Source organism: Pygocentrus nattereri, chromosome 14, assembly GCF_015220715.1.
Source record: "Pygocentrus nattereri isolate fPygNat1 chromosome 14, fPygNat1.pri, whole genome shotgun sequence".
Classification (NCBI taxonomy): Eukaryota; Metazoa; Chordata; class Actinopteri; order Characiformes; family Serrasalmidae; genus Pygocentrus; species Pygocentrus nattereri.
Window position 1 is genome coordinate 29,776,129 of NC_051224.1, and position 25,938 is coordinate 29,802,066.

The 25,938-nt window shown below is 40.4% G+C and overlaps 1 protein-coding gene across 5 annotated transcripts in view; it reads right to left on the minus strand.

Moving 5' to 3' along the window:
* Positions 1-25,938, minus strand: part of slc2a9l2 (solute carrier family 2 member 9, like 2) — a 321,644-nt gene that overhangs the window by 29,620 nt on the left and 266,086 nt on the right. For all 5 annotated transcript variants that reach the window (XM_017705365.2, XM_017705366.2, XM_037544988.1 and 2 more), the window contains one exon: positions 257-384. In XM_017705365.2, the coding sequence (XP_017560854.1) occupies positions 257-384 (128 nt within the window). The remainder of the gene's footprint in view (positions 1-256; positions 385-25,938) is intronic.

Below are 25,938 nucleotides of genomic sequence, written 5' to 3' on the forward strand. Positions count from 1 at the left end.
GATTTAGATGTATAGCTTGTACAATGTAAATGGACGTACATAAACTTCTATTACTTCTTAGCTACATTAGCCTCATAGCTCCAGTGCAAAACCTAAAGAAGCAAACTTCAACAGGTCTTGACTCATCAACTTCATTTTGGGGTATAAAAGGGGAAAATCATGTATGTTTGATTTATTGTTAAACTATTGCTTTAATACTTGAATAATAAGCCAAGTGTTTCAAGGGTTTCATACACATAACGTGCAACATGCAAACCTGTATGAAAGGGAAGAGGAGGCCCACAGCGAAGTTTGAGAGCCAGTTGACCACTCCAGCAACCATAAACGCGGCCGGACGGTATGATTGTTCAAATAACTCACCGGTCAGTACGAAGGGAATCCCACCTGAAAGAGAGAGAGAGAGAGAGAGAGAGAGAGAGAGAGAGAGACAGGGAGACAGACTCAGTAAGCCACCAGAATACCAGAACCAAAACTACAAAATCTAAAATTACATTTTTATACTTTTACTTTTAAAACACAAGCATCAAATTAACTTTATATCATCATTCATGATTAATATAGGCTGACCATATGTCTTATTTTTCTAGGAAACAACCTAAAAATGCACCTATCCTTTGCTAAATTATCTAATGTCTGAGATTTGGCTTTGCTCTTACATTGATATATGCTTTCTACAGTCTGCCTCAGTTTTCCCTCCTGTCCCCAGGAGATTATGTCGACTTACTGCATTTCTTTAAGTAGTCGCTTATTTATTTACTTATTTTTAAATGAAACAGTGATGTACAAAATTTTGGGCATCTCTGATGAAATAACATGTTTCACTGATTTTCTAATTAAAAATAAACCTACCTAGAATTAAAAATAAACCTTCTACCTAGAAGACACATTTTCATGCAGAATTGCTGTTTATTTGCTGAATTTGGCATATTATTTTTTTCCATATGTAGAGGCTGTGATAAGTAATTTTCACTTATAAAATCAACAAAACAAAACAAAATTTGTATGAATAGAGGTTTGTACTATGTAGATAGCTATTCTTATAAATAAAAGTATTGTTCTGTTAATGCTTGATGTATTGTGCATTAGTTGTGAAGCAAATATTAAAGAAAAAAAATCCTGGCTGATCTCTCACAGATGACCAGACATTCTCCTGCAAGATTTTCTGGTAGGGAACAGAGTGCATGATTCTGTAAATTATTGCAATTTGCTCAGGCAGCAAGGCATCCCCAAACCATTAAACTACCACCCCCATGCTTTACAATTGGTATGATGTTCTTATTATGGAATGCTCTGTCAGCTTTATGCCAGAATTAACTTCTCTTAAAATGTTTCACCTTTGAGTCCTCAAGGTTGAGGCTTGGGGTCATCAAGGTGTCTCTTGGTAAATGTGAGACAAGCCTTTATGTTCCTCTGGGTTAGCAGTGATTTTGGCCTTGCAACCCATGGATACCTTTTTTCTGACTCTCTTTCTAATGGTGGATTAATGCATGCTGATGTTATCTGAGGTAACTGAGGCCTGTTCCTCTGGGTTTTTCATGTTTTGGTTGTCCAGTCACTTCTTTGAAGATTCACAACTGTTCCAAGTTTTCTATATTTGGAGATAGGGCTCTCGCTATGGTTCACTGGAATTCCCTTAAAACATAACCATTTACAGATTTCTATAATTCTGTATAATTATTTTTTTATCTCCCTAATTTCTTTTGATTATGTTATAGCATGCTGTTTATTGAGATCTATAGCCTGCGACACATTACTGGAAAGGTTCTATTTAAGTGGTCCTTAGATTCAATAAGTGAAATATACAAAGTAAGTATTTCTACTATAGTGGCCAGCGAGTGTGGTTTAGAATTGATGTACACCTTAAAATCAAGCAATTTAATGCATTACTTTTTTCAACCTTTGTAAAAAAAGGCCTTTTGATCAACCATCCCTCAGAACAGCAGTAATTGGTTCCCTTTGCATGCCACAGACCCTGTGGACCAACCATTGAAGATTCATTAAAACAACAGAGAACAGATGATTAGTGGAAGATCACAACAGAAATATGTGCTGGATATTTGCCATTATTTCTTTTTATTTGCTTTCAAAGAGAAATTATAAAAATAAAAAATAATTAAACACTTACTACTAATCATAGAAAGAATGTGTGTCTAGATCTTAGAAGACCTCACTCTTGCTAGCAATAACACTACACATACACTGTATTTCCAAACGTATTCAGTCACCCATCGAAATAATTGAATTCAGGTGTTCCATTCACTTCCATGGCCACAGGTGTATAAAACCAAGCACCTAGGCATGCAGACTGCTTCTACAAACATTTGTGAAAGAATGGGTCGCTCTCAGGAGCTCAGTGAATTCCAGCATGGTACCGTGATAGGATGCCACCTGTGTAACAAGTCTAGTCATGAAATGTCCTCGCTACTAAATATTCCATAGTCAACTGTCAGTGGAATTACAACAAAGTGGAAGCGATTGGGAACGACAGCAACTCAGTCACAAAGTGGTAGGCCACATAAAATGACAGAGCAGGGTCAGCAGATGCTGAGGCATATAGTGCACAGAGGTCACCAACTTTCTGCAGAGTCTATCGCTACAGACCTCCAAACTTCATGTGGCCTTCAGATCAGCTCAGGAACAGCGTAGAGAGCTTCATATAATGGGTTTCCATGGCCAAGCAGCTGCATCCAAGCCTTACATCACCAAGCACAATGCAAAGTGTCGAACGCAGTGGTTTAAAGTGTCACCACTAGAGCAGTGGAGATGTGCTCTCTGGAGTGATGAATCATGCTTCTCCGTCTGGAAATCCGATTTGCCAGGAGAACTTGTCTGACTGCATTGTGCCAAGTGTAAAGTTTGGTGGAAGGGGGATTATGGTGTGGGGTTGTTTTTCAGGAGTTGGGCTCAGCCCCTTAGTTCCAGTGAAAGGAACGTTTAATGCTTCAGTAGACCAAGAGATTTTGGACAATTTTATGCTCCCAACTTTGTGGGAACAGTTTGGGGATGGCCCCTTCCTGTTCCAACATGACTGTGCACCAGTACACAAAGCAAGGTCCATAAAAACACGGATGAGCGAGTTTGGTGTGGAAGAACTTGATTGGCCTGACCACAAACCGACAGAACACCTTTGGGATGAATTAGAATGGAGAGTGCAAGCCAGGCCTTCTCGTCCACTGTCAGTGTCTGACCTCACAAATGCACTTCTGGAAGAATGGTCAAAAATCTCCATTAATGCACTCCAAAATCTTGTGGCAAGCCTTCCCAGAAGAGTTAAAGCTGTTATTAGCACAAAGGGCAGTCTGACATCACATTAAACCCTACAGATTAAGAATGGCATATCACTCAATTTAATATGCGTGTGATGGCCTGACGAACAAATACTTTTGGAAACAATGTAGCTCGATGGATCAAGAGGAGAAATTGAAAAATGCAGATTCTAAATTATCATGCCACATCACATTGGTATTTGTAAGTAGAAAAGTAGGAGTTTAATCAGATGTGGATCCTGGAGATTATTTAGTGTGTTAATGCCCTACAAGCCAATCATTATGCCCACTACTTTTTACAGATGCTAATATAATGGCAGATCAAAAAAACAGTAAAACTAAACTAAGTGTGCGCTTGCCATGCACGTAAGACATGAATGTCTACAAAAATTAACAAAGAAGAATTTGTGTCTTTGTGTTGGTGGCATAATAGGGATGAGCTATATATTATGGGAACATAGCAGATTTTCTATAAGATAGTAGGTATGTAGACCTTTGATGTTTTGCTATAAAGGGTGTCACTCTTGTTTATACAGCTTAGTAGAAGCTCTTAAAAAAATGTAGCTTTCCACCTTGTTTTTGCTTTTGTTAGTTTGCTGCTCTTTCATTTATCCATAGAACTCTTGCAAACACAGTTGAGCATAATCTGCATAAGGAGCTGAAGGTATCGCTTTAAAGGCAATTTAAAAGCTGTCTTTGAACAAAGATATGGTTCACAACATAGGTAACACTTTATTTGGATGGTCCACTGAAGAATCTTTGTGAATGCTCAGTCTGTTTTTAACATTAAATGCAAGTGAACTATTTGTTAATAATTCAAGTTGTCTGCAGGTCACCTGTAGGAGTCCTTTCAAATAAAGTGCGACCTTTATTAATTAATTCATTATTAATAAATAAACATTAAGAAAAACTGTTACATTTATTAGCCCTAATGATTACACTTAAATAGACCAAATCAGGATTTTTGTCTAGTCATGCAAGCAGCTCAAGCTATAGCACAATGTACAATAAATTCAAGCATAACAGACAATTCATTTGTAATAACAGTAAAATCCTGTTGTGTTTGAATCTGTAATGTCATATGTAATATGTCTGGAATGGGTTTTACATACGTTTTTCACATTTTTAAGGTTTCAAAAACAAGTAGGGTGGATATTAGCAGTTATAGTCCCACTGAAGGACCCTGTCTTTGGTAACACTTGCAGCTGAAGCCAATGATAATTTAATGAAACCTTTACTCTTCTAGATGAAGATGAAGTTACCAAGTACTATCACATAATAAGTGTGTTGATGTATTGATTGCTATTTTTAGAATAAGTACAAATTTAAAAATTTAAAATTTTATTACTTTGTCTGACATGAGGTTACCTAACCTATAAAATGCTAAAGGTTTTAGCTCTTATGCTAGCAGCAACAGAATGACAATTTTCTCTATGTAAAAATTAAACATGATTCTGTGTAAGACATCTGTATAAGAGTTTGCCAATGAGGTAAGCTAACTGACAAGCAAGTCAGCTAATTAGCCAGATTAAGTGCTTTACAGTGACATAAAATGACCAAAAAGACCATCTTTTGGGACCACATAAAAAGATCAATAAACAATTAATTGTGGTGGTTCTAAACCCTCTCTTGAGCAGGTGGGAGGAACTAGAACTAGAACTGTGTGTTGAGATGGTTCAGGTTTGAGCCAGTTCTTGTTTTTGAATATAGAGTGGGAAAATATAAATATAAAACAAATAGAAAAATGAACATGTTTTTTCTAGTATATTGGTTAAATTAAGTATAAAATGCTTTTTACCTGTGTTATCTACCTGGAAGTAAGTTCTTTACTGTTTTGATGCAATGCTACAAAATAACAACTCTTGAAATCTAAGCAGATAGGATCTAATAACTACTAACTTTACTAGAGAAATACGTTTAGGTAACACTGTACTTGAACTCTGCTGCGTAATATTGACATAAACATGTCATGGCAGATGTCATGAGCTGTCATGAGTTGCCATGAACAATTTTGGCCATTAATATAACAGTAACACATTACTGTTACCAGAACATGTCATGAGAGAGGCCGTTATGTTTGAGCACATGCTCATTTTTGCTAAGTGTATTGTAGTTAGGCATCATGGCAACAAAAATTATGACACCTACTATGACAATTACCGGCAATGTTAATATGACACTGTTGTATTATGACAGCATATGACATCTGTCATGGCATGTTTATGTCAGTCTTATTTAACGTTGTTGAAGTAAAGTGTTACCGTTTTTTCTTGCATGTGATTATCAGCTGAGAAAAAGACCATCCAAGCATTTCCACCAACCCCCTACAGCCAATCACTTTACACCTCACTGTTTAGATTATTTATTTTTTTTATTATTTAAACTCCACATTAATGCTTGTAAGCCCCCAACTCTGCTGCATAAGCTTGCTAGCTCAGAGATATCAGTCTGACATAAGCTCAGCTTTGGGCTACAGATGAGAGAAGAATGCAGAAGCTGAACAGAGACACTGATGAGCAAACATTAGTGAGCGAATGTTAGACTGCAGCCATGATTTCCTTTTGTCTGTTTGTAAAGAGATTAAAAAAGCTAAAAAAAAGCCAGATGTTTATCACTAATTAGTATCATCATATTGTGACTGGCTGCAATCAAGCTTCATATGAAATGGTAACTTTTTAGGAGAAGGAACAGTGTTAATGTATGTTACTCTTATTTTAATTGCTATGTAGCACACTATGTACTGAGCCATTTAAGATTTAGCCCCAACATGGCAACAGGATATGGAGATGTTTAAAGCCATTAGTTTTGTGCTACTGGAAATCTCATACAGGGTCGTTGCTGTAAAGATTTAGATAACAAACAGTACTTATAAAGCAAAGGTTATTGCATTGCACAGTTCTATATGTTCATTATTATATAACAGATGGTTAAAAAATGAAACGATGGCCTTCTGAACGTTCCTTCTCCTGATTCAACAGTCCATGACTACTTGGCAGCAATTCAGTAAAAACATCCAGTAAAAAAAACAATTAATAAAAATACGCTGAAAAATGTGTTTTATCATATTTTATGTATTTGTTGTTTCATTAAAGCAATAAGCCACTTGAGGCTGTGCATTACAGTCATTTTATCACAAGTATTGATGGATTTTACTCTGCTTTGCAATGTGCCTAACAACACCCCTACCTATGAGAAAATCACTGTAACACACAACCTCTTGTGGCTCATTGCTTTCGAAAGTGACATTTGGAATTGCACAATCAATTCACAGTTTACAATACATTCTCTTGTGTGGAAACAAACTCACGCTAATGAGTCCCTCCTCTAGACAAGCCCAGGATCATCCTGGGAGATAACTCATATATTCAGGCCAAGAATGAAAACGATACTACAAATCTCCTGCAAAAAAGGTCATCTGTGAAAGTATCAGTGCAGTGACTCATTCTGCAGCATTAAAGGCTTCTAGATTGTTTTATAAAACTCTGCAAGGCCAAGTAGACTCCAGTGGTCCTTTTAATATTCATACTCATGCTCACTAAGACAAATGTTTGCTTTCAGACTTCAGATCTGATTTGTTATATTCAATTGTGGTACTGTCCTCATTTCCGACAAAAGACACTCTACAGAAAGATTTAAGATGATGTGACAGAAAAGAATGAAACAACTGACAAAACAATCTCCTGTACCAAAGCTGAAAGAGTCTCCTTCATGCAAATATTGAGAGCAATTTATAAAATTCTCATGAAAACAAGCAAACAGATGGAGGTTAATATCACCATGCAACCTTAAACCTCTTTTCACCCACATCGTCTCTTGCTCGTCTGAAGGAGCAAAGCAATCAAAAAATGTTCACAGCTCGCGTCTTTGTTTACAAACTTTTAAGGACTTTTAAGTGCTTTGCCATATCTCACAATTTCTGCTGAATGTATGAAAGCTTAGACATAAATAACGCAGGTTCCACAAACAAATCACAGCAGGTTGGTGGAAATAAAAAAAAAAGGCTTCACTTTATCAGTGATAAATTATAGAATAACTCTTGCAGGCTCTGCAGTGCTGGCTGTTGTCGAGTTGGACTGTAGATTTCTTGGATGATGGTGGTTATTCTACTCATCAAGATGACAAACGTCACCATCTGCTGCAATTCACTTTCTGAAAAACTCTGAAGATGAGAAGTTGTTCTGTGGTGACACCGGCACCAACATAATCTCCAGCATCCTTATTAGAAGTAGAAAAGGTCATAGTGCTTATGTCACAATATGCCATTCTGAGCATGCTAAACACATGCTCTGATAAACCAAGCCAAAAATAAGTGCTTCCATAGCAACAAATTGTGAATTGCATTCTAAATGTGAATATTCATAAATTACACATTTAAAAATTATTCTTTAAGGGGTCTTTAGTAAAGAAAATGGTTCTATATAGAGCTATGAACAGTAAAAGAACCCTGTGCATGATTAAAGGGTTCTTTGTGTCATATAAGGGTTCTTCAGATTGGTGGACAATGTGCTGTAGATGATTCTATATGGAACTTTATTCAAAAGGGTTCTATATAGCACCAAAGAGGGTTTTTCTATTATAACAAACTTGAAATCGAAACAATACTTTTGGTCATCTACAGCCAATCATGCAAAGTGTTCTTTGAGTGTTCATGGTTCTATGTGGAGAATTATCTTTTTAAAGAATGTACCACAGTACATCCCACAGTAAAGGCAGCATGGCACTTCTTTTATGATGATAGGAAACATATAGCTTACATAAAGCTCCAGTAACACATACAATACAGTTTACTCAGTACAATGTAGCCATGCAGGAAGCCCAACTGGAGTAGAGGCAGATTTGAATGAGTTAAATTGTCCAAACCTGCACCGAGAAAAATCAGAGAAACACATTACATAGATACTGAATCTGTACTGCAAGTCTCTTATCCTTCCAATCTAACCCAATCCTATCAATTTGACAACACACTGGATTTTGCAGAGCTGCAGAGTTTACTATGTATCTTTTTGTGTTCATTTAGTAACAGTTAGACATAACAATGCAGGGGCGGTTGACCTTAGGGCACCACATCACTCTGACCTTTAGACCAAACGATTGAGTGTGTGTACACGTGTGTGTGTGCACTGTCACTCAGATCTGATATTGATGTGTGAAAAAGTCCTGTCAGGAGTCATGGGTTTCACGTCATGAGCAGCACTGTGACCCAGAGGCAACATCCATTCACAGGTTTATTTTTGTACAGTGTCAGTATGTGGGGTCATATATGTGCCCCATGTAGCTTGCATATTGTTGCTGTGAGAACTAAACCCTATCTCCTATCTCCTTTAAATGAAAGTTAATAGAGCAACTCATTATGATAATATATATATATATATATATATATATATATATATATATATATATATATATTTGGGTACAATTTGAGAACCACAAGTGAGAGCAAAAAAAAAAGGCATAAACATTTTAATTAAAGCAATTGAGTTTCTGGTCATGTTTGTGTAAATGTATGTATGTTCAAATATGTATATACTTATTTATTTTTTGTGCATTTTAGTTTAGTTTATTTAAAAATGTAAACAATATTGGGTCTAGTAAAATTGAGTCAGTTTTTATATGCAAATTTACGGCAACTTTTAAAAATTGCTTTGTTGACTTACTTTTACAGTTGTCATGTAAGAAATGCGAGATATATAACCCTGTGGTCCCCAAGAGTCACACTAGACAGTTGCTATTTTACTGTTATTTTCTGTACATGGAACAGTAATGTCAAAGTAATACAATTAATAGCCAGTAAGTTATTGTGATTTTATAGCAGATTTTTCCACAGAGCATTTTTCTCTAAGTTAAAACCCTAAAACAGGACAAGTCCAAAAACAAAAGCATGGGATATTACTTTTCATAAGCTATATATATATATATATATATATATATATATATATATATATATATATATATTTTTTTTTTTTTTTTTTTTAATGTAGAAGCTTCTTCATTATAAGTAGCCTTTTATCCAAATAATACTGTTACATTATTGCCAATTTTCACTCCCCATGTTATGTTAGAACCAAGCTAACACTACTGTACCTTCACTTAACTAGAAAAGTCTGATTGTGAAATAACTAAAGTCTCTTATCCTTCCAATCTAATCCAATGCTATCAATTTGACAACACACTGGATTTTAACTACTTTTCTGCCATTGTTGACTTGCCTTCCACCAAACTGCTGACCTTGCACTCTCATCCCATTAACTTCTTAGTCCTTAGGAACTCATCATTACTGGCCTTTTTTGTGGGTTTGAATGACAAGTCATAGTCATCCACAGTGATAAGTGAGCACAATCCATGACACACTGTCTTTTGCTGTGACAAGAGCTTCATCCAGGTACCTCTGCCCATCATCACGCCCATCATCAACTTTAATATGCAGCCACTGCTTTTCAGTTTAACACTCACATTACTTAACTGACTTACCTGACTTGTTCTTATGACAAACACACAACCTTTAAGAATCCAGCATCAAACAAAGAAGGATGGGCTCTATTGTGTCTTAGTATTCTTTCTTGGTTCCTTGGTTCTTGCGTCCTCACACTTCTGTGAATTGTTTTATGCCAGAGTCATCCTTGGCTTCTTCACTGGTTGTCTAGATCTGCTTGAAACAATATTGTTGTCAAGATTCCCCTAATCTTTTCCTCTCTGATCTTACTCTGACGAATGTTTCATTCCGAATCAAGGTCATCTACATGCCACACTACTCACATACACTTTTACAAACTCTCTACCTTATAAGCTGTTACAGTTGTTACTGTTCACTCTGTAAGAATCAGCATCATCTGCAGGCAAGGGACTTGTGGACCACAGTTATTTTCATCATGTACAGGTCCTTCAGGCATGCTCCTCATAATCAAAGACCTCTGTACAAATCTTGGGGACTTAGCCTAAAGAAGAAGATACCCAGAACTTCAGTCCATGTCTCTTAGAGTTCTCAGAGTTCTCCAAGTTCTCTTCCCTGCTACAGTCATACAATCATCTCTCCAATACTATGACTTTGTTAAAGCCAAACAAGTGAAATGTTACACTCTTAAAATAGATGGTTCTTCAAGGGTTCTTTAGTAAAGAAAATGGTTCTACATAAAACGATGAACACTTACAAAAACATTTGATGATTAAAGGGTTTTTTGCATTGTGAAATGGTTTTTCAGCTCATAGAGAATGTGCTGTATATGGTTCTATAAGTGCACCAAAAAGAGGTCTTCTATTGCTAGAATCTTGACATCGCAACAGTAAAAGCACCATTTTGGTGCTATTTAGAACCATATACAGCACATTCTTCATCAATCAGAAGAACCATTTCACCATGTAAAGAACACTTTAATCATACAAATGGTAACTAAAGAACCCTTGACGGACCTTTTTAAGAGTGTAGTTCTATGATTTGTAGACTAAATGTGGTCACCTGAGACCAAATAGCATTTATTTTTTAGGGTGTAGTTACAGTCGTACTGTTAATCATTCAGTAACTTTTTACATTTAAAGCCTAAGTCTAAATAAGTGTGTTTAGTTAATAATCCAATCACAATCAGATTTCTGCAATTATGTGATTATTCAACTGGTCATTTAAAAAAACAAACTGTGATTAAACTTGGACTAGACATCCAATTAAGAAATCCAATAAAGATTGCTGGATTTTAGGTCAGATTATCAAATATCTTGGCACACGTGCAAAAAAAGACCGTGGTATGGGAAATAAGCAAGCAGCATTGCCGCAAGGTACCAGCAAAACACTTTAGAATTCTTCTAAATTATGGAATTCCACATTTTCAGGCAAAAAGGTACAATATTTGAAAAAAGCCATGGTAGTTTGAATCTTACATTACGTTTATGTCACATCTTTCTCTGTGAGTTTATTGGCTGGATGTAAAGCAGAAACCTGATTGCTGCCAGAATCATGTAGATCAGTTTTCCCTTTATCTGATTACTCAAGTGTGTGTAAATACATTGATCAGATTACTGACTAAATATGATTTTCTGCAGTCATCGGATCATTAAATGTGTGTAAATGCTAGATTAAACTGTTATCAATTGGCTGTTCAACAAATATGCGTGCATTAGAAAGACCTTGTGTTTTTTCCTCCTCTAGTCTATGATGCAGCGAAGTATCATATTTTATGTTCCAGTGTGCATAACTAGATTAAAAATCAAAAATCCAATTAGGCTGTTTTGTGAAATGATTCAGAATCTCTCAAGGCAGAATCATGATGCATCTAAGGATTGATTCTTTTTCATTCATGTATGCATGGATGTGTGCAGTGTAATGGCAGCTTGATCTGTCCTCTCAAGGGATTTTGTAAAGATCCCTACCTCAGAACAGATAGCTATTAGCCAAGGTGCTGAACCCCAAAAGGGCATTTTTGTGCTGGTGCATTCTAGCAGATGGCAGTATCTCTTTGTCAAGTCTGAATCAATTATCTGGAATCAATAATCAAGCTACAAACCTAATAACCTTTTTTAAATCTTAGAGAATTGAGTTAGTGCAACTCCACTAGCAAAAACAATATATGCCTGCTATGGTCAATAAATAAATGTCACGTGTCTGATTATGGCTGAATGCTGCTTGTACTGATGATCAATTAAGACGTGCTGGACTGGTCATATGTAGCTAGAAAAGTAACAATGAGAAGCTGTGCTCTGGGGTGGCAGCATAAGCCATCACCAGCCAAGGTTGGGCAGAGCACTTGGAGACCGTGCTGACCGAATACTAAACCCATTGTACTAAATATATATCTAGTCATGTATTCCATCAAAATATACAAAACAGTAACTCATTCAGAATACATTTGGTATACACTGAGAGAACATCTTGAAATGCCCATGCAAAACAGCTGTACTGTTTCGTTCTTCATCAATATTTACTTCATTCCCACGGGTCCCTGGTGTTACTGGTTGGCAGCATGTAATATTTATTTCACACTAGTTCCCCGATATTGCTGGGAATGTTATTTTATGAAAATCTTCTCATTATGTTCTGAAATTCTCAACTATTTGTTAGCTCTCGCTGCCTGCTTTGGCCCCCATGCAGTACTGCTGCCGGTATTCATACTAATGAAATGAATAGAAGATCAAGCTGCAAATGCAGCATCTGCGATGAAAATAAATTCATGCCTGGATTTTACAAACAATTCAAACTTCCCAATAACAAAAAGTAGCTATACTACCATTCAGAGGTTTGGAATCTCTGTTCAAAAGAAGGTTTTCAAGAACACAAAACCAGTTCACAAGCATCAATAATTCAAGAATTAGTAGGGCACTAGGAAGCTGTAAATGAAAGGAAGTAATTTTAGATCCAGAATGATAAACAGAGCAGTGGCAGATTCATAAATTAGATGTATACATGCAAGCAGAGACAGCACAACACATGCATGAGCCAAGCATGACTGACCACAGATGAAGTGAATAAGTCTTATTATGGGCGCTGCGGATTGGGCTGCCCACCACCCCGGGCAAGTGTGTTCACTGCCCCCTAGTGTGTGTGTGCTCACTAGTGTGTATGTGGTGTTTCACTTCACGGATGGGTTAAATGCGGAGTTGAAATTTCCCCATTGTGGGACTAATAAGGGTCACTTAATCTTAATCTTAATCTTATCTCATAAGAATGATGCTGTCGAGGTGTGGGATATATTCAACGGTCAGTGAACAGTCAGTTTTCGCAGGCAGCGTGTTGGATGCTGGAGAAATGTGTAGGTGCAATTTTGACAAGGTTCAAATCGTAATGGCCAGACATCTGGGTCAGAGCATCTCTGAAACAGCAAGGTTTGTGGGGTGCTTGCAGTCAGCAGCAGTGAGAATCTACCAACAGTGGTCAAAAGATGAGCAAACAAGAAACCAGGTGCAGTATTTTGGGTGCATAAGGTTAATCAATGCTTGAGAAGAGGAGTCTATCTAATGAGCGTCATGTGTTGATTAACATGTGCTGATTAACCCCTTAAATGACCAGGGTCTGCCAGTGGGCCCAACATTTTTATACACACTATTCTTAACCTAAGAATAGCTCAACTAGTGTGCACTGAAGTCCATGTAGTTACTGAAAAATAAGCCTTAGTCTGTAATAAGCCTGGGGTTTTAAGGGGTTCAAAACACATTAAAATGAATAATTGTATTAGATTTTATGTTTTTACTGGTTTTATATTCTTCTTCATCTAATCGCTTTTCTCAGTGATGGCTTCTTAACATCTACGCATCCATTTCGAACCATAGCAGCACGCTTTAGCTTAGGATGCTTACTGGTTTGGGTTTTTTATTTTGCTGCTTTCACCCTTCTTTATTATGTACATTGAAGCTGTCTGAGAAATATGTGCTGTGAAAATTCACATAAGTCACTGCTAGGGAACCAGCCTTGTGACCAGAAGGTCGCCAGTTTGAATCCCTGAGCTGACAGTACGTAATTGAAGTGCCCTTGAGCATGCACCTAACCCCCAACTGCTCCCTGGGCGCCTTGGGAAGGGCTACCCATCGTGCCGGCAAGTGTGTGCATTCACCAATGTGGAAGCGGTGTTTCACTGCAAAATGCAGTTGAAATTTCCCAGTTGTGGGACTAATAAGGGTCATTTCACTTACTTGTAATGCAACTCTGTGTGAATGTAAAATCACACTAATTGAGATCTGTAATTAATTTTCCATTATGTTTCACTAATTAATGCCTAATCTCCCCCTCCACCTCACTATTACACATATATACACTCCTGCAGTGCAGACTAATCTCTAGACTTCCACCTATCTGCTCAATCAGAGCGTTCTCATACTGGTCTTAAGCTTCATAAAGAGATGTCAACTGCTCAATAAATCCTTTAATTCAGAATATCTGCACCATCTGGGTATCTGGCAATCCTCTGGCCAGCCCTACCAATGAGACGCACACAAGCATGCACATACACACACTAATGTGTGTTCTCTAGTTTTCAAAAATGTCACAGTGACAGTGTTTCTTCCATTACAGCTTAATAACGATATAATTAGTATAGTGTAGTATTTACTATGTTATCCTCACAAGTGCAAATGCTTTTATACAGATGACCATTTCTTATTTTTCCAGCCATTAAGTACAGGTTAATTAATTTGCTAGTGTCAGGAAAAACACTAAAAAAAGACATATATTTAAGACATCCATCCATCCATCCATCCATCCATCCATTTTCTAAGCTGCTTCTCCGTCAGGGTCGCGGGGGGGTGCTGAAGCTTATCCCAGCAGTCTTCGGGCGGAAGGCAGGATACACCCTGGACAGGTCGCCACAGTCCATCGCAGTATTTAAGTATTTAATATATATATATACATACATAATATAGTCTCAACAACTAAATACAATTTTATTTTAGCTTCTGTTCTTTTCAAATGAGTGTCAGAAAACATGACATCTCTAGCTTAATGTTGAACCCATCCAACCTTTAGCAGGGTATTTAACTCAAGGGTCTGCCCAGCTGACCCCATATGCTATAGGTCAGTGAGTGATTATGGACCTACTAAGACACTGCCAAAAGTCACCCAGAGTACAAGTATATACATAGAAAGGTCAGATTATTTCCTTACCTGGTGTCTGTCTCTCTCTCTCTCTCTCTCTCTCTCTCTCTCTCTCGCTTTTCATTTCTCTCTTCCACCCCCATACTCTCTCAATTCAATTCAAATCAATTTATGATGCTGTATTGGCAGGAGAGATAATTTTGCACTGGTCTGAGTTATAGAAGTTTGGGATAAAAATAAAAACTGAATGAATAAAACAGTTAAATGGCTTTATATCATATTCTTTGATGTTATATATACAGATGAGTGTAAACTTAAACAAAAAAAACAACAACATTAATTGTGTTAGTAAGTTGTTGGGACACCACCAGCTACTCAAACTGCTTTTATTCACCCTAGCCAAATTCCACAAGACTTTGGAAATGTACTGGAGAAATGGAGTGCTGTTTTTCCAAAGGATGTTCCTTCACTTGGTGTTTTTATGATGCCGCTGGAGAGCGCTGTCTAACATATCAGTCCCAAATCTCCCATAGGTGTTGAACTGGGTTGATATCTGGGGACTACAAAAGCCACAGCCTATAGTATATGGCCACCAGCTAACATTTGGCATTATGCAAAGGACAGTCCTTCAGCTAAAGTTGATTCCAGGAGTAGTTTAGACTCTGTGGGTGATGCATTTTTTATGCTCTATGCATTTCAGCACTCAGCACCTCTGTCTGTGTGTACATGTTCTACCTGTAACGTGGAGCGAGGTAGCGGACGCATGTGCGGAGGTAAGCGACTTTTATTGAGGGCAAATCCAGAATCAGGGTCAGAACGGTCCAGGGTCAAACAGCCAATACGTACAGAATGTGGAGCAGACATGGCGAGCAACACAAACAACCAAAGAGTTCTAACAAAGATCAAACACATCAAACAAAGACCGATACAAAGACCAGCAAAGACAAAGTGCAAACACAGGGCTTAAGTAACAAAGGGAAAACGAGGAACAGGTGAAAACAATCAGGGGAGGAGTCACGAAACAAGGGGCAGGACTACAGATACCAAAACAAACGCAATAGCACTTACAGTTGACTGAGGCAGATCTGGCGCAGCAGAAATTTCATGAACTGACTTGTGGCAAAGGCAGAATACTATGACAGTGCCATATTTAAAGCTCTTCAGCACAAGCTATTCTACTGCTGATGTTCTTCTGTGAAGATTGCAGGGCTATGTGTTTGATTTTATACAACACATAATGGGTGTGGTTTTGCACCTTATTTGAAAACTAGGAAGGGTATCCACATACTTTTGGCCATATAATGTATTATTTACCAATTTTTCATACTCATCAACCATTCATCAGACCACTTCCATCACAATATAAATCAGTTCAGAAAAACTTGATATTGGTTTGCACTAACCCTTCCCTCTAAGGGGACAAGAGGATCCTAAGCATGTGGATCAGTCACAGCAGTGCTGCTGGAGTTTTTAAACACATCAGTGTCACTGCTGGACTGAGAGGTTGGTCCACCAACCAAAAATATCCAGCCAGCAGCGTCCTGTGACCACTGATGAAGGACTAGAGGATGACCAACAGAAACTGTGCAGCAGCAGATGAGCTATCATCTCTGACTTTACATCTACAAGGTGGACTGACCATGTAGGAGTGTCTAATAGAGTGGACAGTGAGTGGACACAGTCTCTAGCAGCACTGCTGTGTCTGATTCACTCAGACCAGCACAACACACACTAAAACAGCACCACTACATTAGTGTTACTGCAGTGCTGAGACTGATCCACCACCCAAATAATACCTGCTGTGTGAGGGTCCATGTGGGTCCTGACCACCAAAAAATAGGATAAAAGGGGGATAACAAAGTATGCAGAGAAACAGATGGCCTACAATCTGTAATTGTAGAACTACAAAGTGCATCTATATAGTGAGTGGAGTTGATAAAATGGACAATGAGCATAGAAACAAGGAGGAGGTCATAATCTTATGCCTGACTGGTGTATATCTAAAAGCAGATGCCCTTAAGTCACTGTTGACAAAGATTTGATCAATCTTTGGGACTGAAGCCCCTGTCCCAACAATGGACCGTCTTTCAGTCACTTAGATCTTTTCTTCTTGAAGTCATGATCCAAAATCAAGGTCAAATGGGCCTTTTCAGCATTTTTATCTACAATATGACAGGTTGTAAAGTATTGTATATATAGCATATAGAAATGAGCATATTTCTATATATGAGCATATAGAACGTTATGGCCTAAATATCACAAATAGACTTAACACATTTCCAACTAATAGAGTAATCCATCTTTTTTCCCAATTACCCTTCGGCATGTCGTTCAGGTCCACATGCCCTTAGTCCTCTATTCTTACATGAACATGACCTGTTAATTATTCATCCCCACCTACCAGGTAAACTACATTTACTGTGCTTCCATAATGAACCTACATTTACCTTCCCTAACACTGCACATAATGACAAGACCCAGGCGAAGAACACAGCACAACACAGCTTTGAAGACTAAAAAAAAAAAAAAGACTTGAAAAGCCCACTTCCGGATCCACGGCTAGACACTAGAGCTAGGTTTAAATTCAGCTACATGATTAAAGAGACAGCCAATAATCAGGCTTGCCTATCTGTCTGTGGTTGGAAAAAGCAGTGCCAGATAGAGGAGGACTTTCAGTGTCAGTGTGTGATTAGTACATTTAGCTAATGTAGCATAAAAACCCCCTGCCAGTGCTATTAGGAGGATTTAAACAGGCTGTTGCCCTCATTACACACATCTGCGGGCTATTCTCATGATAATGATATTAGATATTATGATGTATTTTTGTGTGTGTGTGTGTGTGTGTGTGTGTGTGTGTGTGTGTGTGTGTGTGTGTGTGTACTCACAAATTAAAATTATGGGCCAGAAAACTGGACACAGATTAAGACATTTCTAGGACTATTCATAATCTGTCTATCCACAAAATTGCCCTAAATCTTCCAAGTTAGGAACTTTTAAGACAGTTTAACCACTTGGACCACTTTTCTTAGAACTAACTCTTATCCAGAAGTCTACACACCCCCACTACACAGCCCGATCACATGTAAATTACAGTTACGATTAGAAATTCTTCATATTCTTGATTGCAAGCTATGCTTACTTTAATGTGATGCTGGTGGATTAATGTGATTCTGTCCCTCCCAATATTAAACTCTTATACCCTTGCTCTTATTCGAAACAAGTGTGTTTGATGGAAGCCAGATTTTTTGCTGAACTTTGCATCCCCATTGACCACATGCTGACCTACAAGAGTAACTTAGACCACAACAAAAGTCCCAGTTGGCTTCATTTACTCTCATTATGTTGACATACTGAATATCAGAAAAACATTGCCCTCAACTATTTTTGTAGTTGCAGTTGTACATTGACCATGTATTAACCACATTCAAAAACAAGATCTGTTCCAAACTGAAACCAAACATTATCTTTTTTCCTTTCTAGTTAAATGTTTCCCACCTGCTTCATTGACAGTTGTGACTGTCATGCTAAGAACATTAGGGGGACGGCTGCATACAGTGGACCCTTTAACTTTATATTAGTACTTGGTAAGGTTATAATTACTAGGTTATTAATTAGATTTTTTTTTGTAATATGAATTAAATTACATATTTTAGTGGGTATTCCATGACTGACAACATGAGATTTGATGCTCTGCAGTAACAATTTTGTAAAATGCATTTCTCATTAAAAATGTCACTGGTGTTACTGTCTCTGGTGTTGCCTTTTTTATGTTTAACACCAATGGGGATCGGTAACACCAGTGACACCTATGGAGAGATATCAGACGTTTCTGTAGAATGACCAACCTAGCCAATCACAGCAAGATATGGTAATTATAAACTGCAGCGTCACCATGCTCTTATAACTGATTGCTAACTACCCTAATGGCAGATTTTTACCATCCATCCATCCATCCATCCATTATCTTCCGCTTCTCCGGGGTTCGGGTCACGGGGGCAGCATCCTAAGCAATGAAGCCCAGACCTCCCTTTCCCCAGCCACTTCCACCAGCTCTCCAAGGGGGATTCCGAGGCGCTCCCAGGCCAGCTGGGTGATATAGTCGCGCCAGCGTGTCCTGGGTCTTCCCCGGGGTCTCCTCCCAGGTGGACTCGCCTGTGACACCTCCCGAGGGAGGCGTCCAGGAGGCATCCTAACCAGATGCCCGAACCACCTCAGCTGGCTCCTCTCGACGTGAAGAAGCAGCGGCTCTACTCCGAGTCCCTCCCGGATGACTGAACTTCTCACCCTATCTCTAAGGGAGAGTCCAGACACCCTGCGGAGGAAACTCATTTCGGCCGCTTGTATTCGCGATCTTATTCTTTCGGTCATTACCCAAAGCTCATGACCATAGGTGAGGGTGGGAACGTAGATCGACCGGTAAATCGAGAGCCTTGCCTTATGGCTCAGCTCTTTCTTTACCACAACAGACCGGTAAAGAGCCCGCATCACTGCTGACCCAGCACCAATCCGCCTGTCAATCTCCCGCTCCCTTGTACCATCACTCGTGAACAAGACCCCGAGATACGTGAACTCCTCCACTTGAGGCAAGAGCCTATCCCCGACCCAGAGAGGGCTCTCCACCCTTTTCCGCCTGAGAACCATGGTCTCGGATTTAGAGGTACTGATTCTCATCCCAGCCGCTTCACACTCGGCTGCAAACCGATCCAGCGAAAGCTGAAGTTCGCGGCCTGATGTCCCCAATAGGACCACATCATCTGCAAACAGCAGCGATGTGACCCTGAGGTCACCAAACCGGACACCCTCCATCCCTTGACTGCGCCTAGAAATTCTATCCATAAAAATTATGAATAGAATCGGTGACAAAGGGCAGCCCTGACGGAGTCCAACTCTCACTGGGAACGAGTCTGACTTACTGCCGGCCATGCGAACCAAACTCCTGCTTTGTTTGTACAGGGCCTGAATGGCTCGTAGCAAAGAGCCATGTACCCCGTACTCCCGAAGCACCTCCCACAGAATACCCCGGGGAACACAGTCGAATGCCTTCTCCAGATCCACAAAGTACATGTGGACTGGTTGGGCAAACTCCCATGAACCCTCCAGAATCCTGGAGAGGGTGAAGAGTTGGTCCAGTGTTCCACGACCAGGGCGGAACCCGCACTGTTCCTCCTGGATCCGAGGTTCGACTATAAGCCGGACTCTCTTCTCCAGTACCCCTGCATAGACCTTGCCAGGGAGGCTGAGGAGTGTGATTCCCCTGTAGTTGGAACACACCCTCCGGTCCCCTTTTTTAAAAAGAGGCACCACCACCCCAGTCTGCCAATCCAGTGGCACCGCCCCCAATGTCCACGCAATGTTGAAAAGGCGTGTCAGCCAAGACAGCCCCACAACATCCAGAGCCTTGAGGAACTCAGGGCGGATCTCATCCACCCCTGGAGCCTTGCCACCAAGGAGCTTCTTAACTACCTTAGCGACTTCGGCCTCAGTAATGGACAAGCCTATTCCCATGTCCCCAGACTCAGCCTCCTCACTGGAGAACGTGTCGGTGGGATTGAGAAGGTCCTCAAAGTACTCCTTCCACCGCCCAATGACGTCTTCAGTCGAAGTCAGCAGCACACCATCTCCACTATATACAGTGCTAGTGGCACACTGCTTTCCCCTTCTGAGTCACCTGACGGTTTGCCAGAATCTTTTCGGAGCTGGCTTAAAGTCACTTTCCAAGGCCTCACCAAACTCCTCCCATACACGGGTTTTTGCCTTGGCGACAACTGAAGCCGCAGATCGTTTGGCCTGTCGATACCTGCCAGCTGCCTCTGGTGTCCCACAGGCCAACCATGCCCGGTAGGACTCCTTCTTCAGCTTGACGGCATCTCTCACCTGGGGTGTCCACCACCGGGTTCGAGGATTACCGCCCCAACAGGCACCAACTACCTTACGGCCACAGCTACAGTCAGCCGCTTCAGCAATGGAGGAACGGAACATGGCCCATTCTGAGTCAATGTCCCCCACCTCCCCCGATATCTGGTCAAAGTTCTGACGGAGGTGTGAGTTGAAGATCAATCTGACAGGTTCTTCTGCTAGACGTTCCCAGCAAACCCTCACTATACGTTTGGGCTTGCCTGGTCTGACCGGCATCTTCCCCCACCACCTGATCCAACTCACCACCAGGTGGTGATCAGTTGACAGCTCAGCTCCTCTCTTTACCCGAGTGTCCAAAACACATGGCCGCAAGTCCGATGACACGACTACAAAGTCAATCATTGAACTGCGGCCTAGGGTGTCCTGGTGCCATGTGCACTTATGGACATCCTTGTGTTCAAACATGGTGTTCGTGATGGACAAACTGTGGTTTGCGCAGAAGTCCAAAAACTGAACACCACTCGGGTTCAGATCAGAGAGGCCATTCCTCCCAATCACACCCCTCCAGGTCTCACTGTCATTGCCCACGTGAGCGTTGAAGTCCCCCAGTAGGACAATAGAGTCTCCAGGAGGAGCACTTTCAAGCACCCTTCCCAAGGACTCTAAGAAGGCTGGGTACTCTGAACTGCTGTTCGGTGCATAAGCACAGACAACAGTCAGGACCCGTTCCCCAACCCGAAGGCGTAGGGAAGCTACCCTCTCGTCCACCGGAGAAAACCCCAACATACAGGCACCGAGTCGAGGGGCTATGAGAAAGCCCACACCTGCCCGCCACCTCTCACCATGGGCAACTCCAGAAAAGAATAAAGTCCAGTCCCTCTCAAGGAGATTGGACCCAGAGCCCAAGCTGTGTGTTGAGGTGAGCCCGACTATATCTAGCCGGTATCTCTCAACCTCGCGCACCAACTCAGGCTCTTTCCCCGCCAGTGAGGTAACGTTCCAAGTTCCAAAAGCCAGTTTCAGCAACCGAGGATCAGAACGCCAAGGCCCACGCCTTCGGACACTGCCCGATCCACAACGCACCGAACCCCTACTACTGCCCCTCCCATTGGTGGTGGGTCGATGGGAGGGGGGACTCATGTAACTCCTTCGGGCTGGGCCCGGCCGGGCACCATGAGTAAATGCCCGGCCACCAGACGCTCGCTGGCGAGCCCCTCCCCCAGGCCTGGCTCCAGGGTGGGGCCCCGGTAACCCTGTTCCGGGCAGGGAACACAAGTCCTGCTTTTGTGTCTTCATAGGGGTTATTATGGATCACACTTTGTCTGGCCTGTCACCTAGGACCAGTTTGCCATGGGAGACCCTACCAGGAGCTTTTGCTCCAGACAACATAGCTCCTAAGATCATTCAAGCACGCAAACCCCTCCACCACGATAAGGTGGTGATCCAAGGAGAGGCAGATTTTTACCATAAAGTGTAATTGCTTTATTAACAATAGCTGACTGGTGATGCTTGACTGTTTCACTTCCTATAATCGAGACAGCCAGAAGAGTGGTCATGTTTTATGCTACAACCCCTCATGCCTCTGGACCTGAGTGTATAAATTACTGGTAAATCTGGAACATTAAGGCATGTTTCTCAAAACTGTACAAAGAAATATCTGCTGAAAAAATCCTGCTAACACAGCAGCTCCATTAAAGATCCATCTCATTCAGACTTTAGAACATGTATTGTATGGATGTTTTCGTATATGTAACCTCTAATGTTGTTGTCTGCACATTTTAGTTCTATCTTATGATCTGTGCCACAGATGCAAATGTCGCAAATGTTCAAGCCTGTGAATTAGACAATGTGTCTGTGTGTTAATCCTCAATGGATTTTAGCTCCTTGGGGAGGGCTACATGTTCTTCATACAGGATCAAAACAAACCCATTCACGATCTGAAACAAAGCACTAAATAAATCAAGAGCTTTAGAAAGACAGAGAGAGAGAGAGAGAGAGAGAGAGAGAGAGAGAGAGAGAGATAGGGAGGGAGGAGTAATTCAGGACTCAGGCAAGGTGCAGTATGACTCATCTTGGCTCCAATATCATCACCACACACACATACCCAGATTTGCATATAAACAATGGCAGGATTTAGGGCCAAACATACAAAACATGGATATGTAAGTATTTACCATGCCCCATATGTAATACACACTATATGGACAAAAGTATTGAGAAACCTACATCTCTCTCTCTCTCTCTCTCTCTCTCTCTATATATATATATATATATATATATATATATATATATATATATATATAATTTATATATATATATATATAAAATATATATATATATATATATATATATATATATATATATATATATATAATTTATTTATTTATATTTCCACTATTGAATACACTACAAAGACAAGATATTTAATGTTCAAACGGATAAACTTTATTGTTTTTTGTAAATATTCACTCATTTTGAATTTGATGCCTGCAACACGTTCCAAAGAAGTTGGGACAAGGGCACGTTTACCACTGTGTTACATCACTCAATAAGCGTTTGGGAACTGAGGACACTAATTGTTGAAGCTTTGTAGGTGGAATTCTTTCCCATTCTTGCTCAATGTACAATTTCAGTTGCTCAACAGTCCGGGGTCTCCGTTGTCATATTTTGTGCTTCATAATGCGCCACACATTTTCAATGGGAGACAGGTCAGGACTGCAGGCAGGCGAGTCTAGTACCTGCACTCTTTTGCTATGAAACCACGCTGTTGTAACACATGCAGAATGTGGCTTGGCATTGTCTTGCTGAAATAAGCAGGGACGGCCCTGAAAAAGACATTGCTTGGATGGCAGCATATGTTGCTCCAAAACCTGTATGTACCTTTCAGCATTAATGGTGCCTTCACAGATGTGTAGGTTACCGATTCCATGGGCACTAACACAACCCCTTACCATCAGAGATGCTGGCTTTTGAACTTTGCACTGATAACAATCCGGACAGTCCTTTTCCTCTTTGGCCCGGAGGACACGACGTCCATGATTTCCAAAAACAATTTGAAATATGGAGACAATTCAATTTGAATAGTCAGACCACAGGACACTTTTCCACTTTGCATCAGTCCATCTCAGATGAGCTCGGGCCCAGAGAAGCCGGTGGCATTTCTGGGTGTTGTTGATATATGGCTTTCGCTTTCATTGGCAGAGTTTTAACTTGCACTTGTAGATGGAGCGACGAACTGTGTTCACTGACAATGGTTTTCTGAAGTGTTCCTGAGCCCATGTGGTAATATCCGTTACAGAATGATGTTGGTTTTTAATGCAGTACCGCCTGAGGGATTGAAGGTCACGGGCATTCAATCTTGGTTTTCTGCCTTGCCGCTTACTTGCAGAGATTTCTCCAGATTCTCTGAATCTTTTGATCATATTATGCACTGTAGATGCTGAAACCATTAAATTCCTTGCAATTGCATGTTGAGAAACATTTTTCTTAAACTGTTGGACTATTTGCTCACGCAGTTGTTCACATCCTTGCTTGTGAATGACTGAGCCTTTCAGGGATGCTGCCTTTATACCCAATCATGACACTCACCTGTTTCCAATTAACCTGTTCACCGGTGGAATGTTCCAAACAGGTGTTTTTTTTTAGCATTCCTCAACTTTCCCAGTCTTTTGTTGCCCCTGTCCCAACTTCTTTGGAATGTGTTGCAGGCATCAAATTGAAAATGAGTGAATATTTGCAAAAAACAATAAAGTTGTTCTGTTTGAACATTAAATGTCTTGTCTTTGTAGTTTATTCAATTGAATATAGGTTGAAAAGGATTTGCAAATCATCGTATTCTGTTTTTATTTATGTTTTACACAAAGCCCAAACTTCATTGGAATTGGGGTTGTATATATATATATATATATATATACACCTACTCATTGATGCGATTATGCAGTGCAGTGCATAATTATGCAGTGCAGTGCATAAAATCACAGAGATAAAGGTAAGTAGTTTCAGGTAATGTTCAATGTTCTGGATGTAAAGAGAGTTCTGGATGTAAAGAGAGTGTCAGACAGGATCAAGAGCCTGAAGTTGGAGGTTGATGGTATAATTTTGAATGTGGTCAGTTCATAGGCACCACAGGTTGGTTGTCAGTTAGAGGAGAAAGAGGAATTTTGGAGTAAGATGGATGAAGTGGTGTAGATGGTGTCCCTAGAGAGGAGAGATTAGTGACTGGTGCAGACGTCAATGGACATGTTGGTGAAGGGAAGAGAGGGGATGAAGAGGTGCTGGGTATGTATGGTGTGAAAGACAGAAATGCGGACGGTCAGATGGTTGTAGATTTTGCAAAGAGAATGGAAATGGCTGTGGTGAACACAAATTTTCAGAAGAGGGAAGAACACAGGGTGACATACAAGAGTGGAGGGAAGTGCACACAGGTGGATTATATCCTTAGGATTGTAAAGTGGTACCAGGGGAAAGTGTAGCAAGGTAGCATAGGGTGGTTGTCTGTACAATGAGATTAGAAACAATGAAGAGGAAGAGAGTGAAGACAGAGCCAAAGATTAGATGCTGGAAGCTGAAGAAGGAGGATGTTTGCAGGCAGTTCAGGGAAAAATTGCAACAGGCCCTTGGGGGCAGTGAGGAGCTACCTGAGGACTGGGAAACTACAGTTAAGGTGGTGAGAGAAACTGGCAAGAATGTGTTGGGTGTTTCGTCTGGTCAGAGGAAAGAAGACAAGAAAAGTTGGTGGTGGAATGAGGAAGTCAGGAGAGTATTCAGAAGAAGGCAGCTAAGAAAAAGTGGGATAACCAGAGAGATGAAGGAAGTAGGCAGGACTACTGTGAGGCTAGCGGCATAGCAAAAAGAATGGTGGCAAAGGCTCAGGCCTATGATGAGCTGTATGAGAGGCTGGACAGTAAGGAAGGAGTAAAGGACTTGTATCGTTTGGCTAAACAGAGAGATAGAGCTGGAAAGGATGTACAGCAGGTTAGGCTGATAAAGGATAGAGAGGGAAATGTACTAGTGAGGGAACAGAGAGTGTTGAGTAGATGGAAGAAGTACTTTGAAGAACTAAGGAATGAGGAAAATGAGAGAGAGGAGGACAACGGGGGGAGAGATAGTGGATCAGGAAGTGCAGAGAATTGGTAAGGTGGAAGTGGGGCAGCTTTAAAAAGGATGAAGAATGGAAAGGCAGTTGGTCCAGGTGACATACCTGTGGAGGTATGGAGATGTTTAGGAGAGAAGGCAGTGGACTTTTTTACCAGGTTGTTTAACAAAATCCTGGAGAGTGAGAGGATGCCTGATGAGTGGAGAATTAGTGTA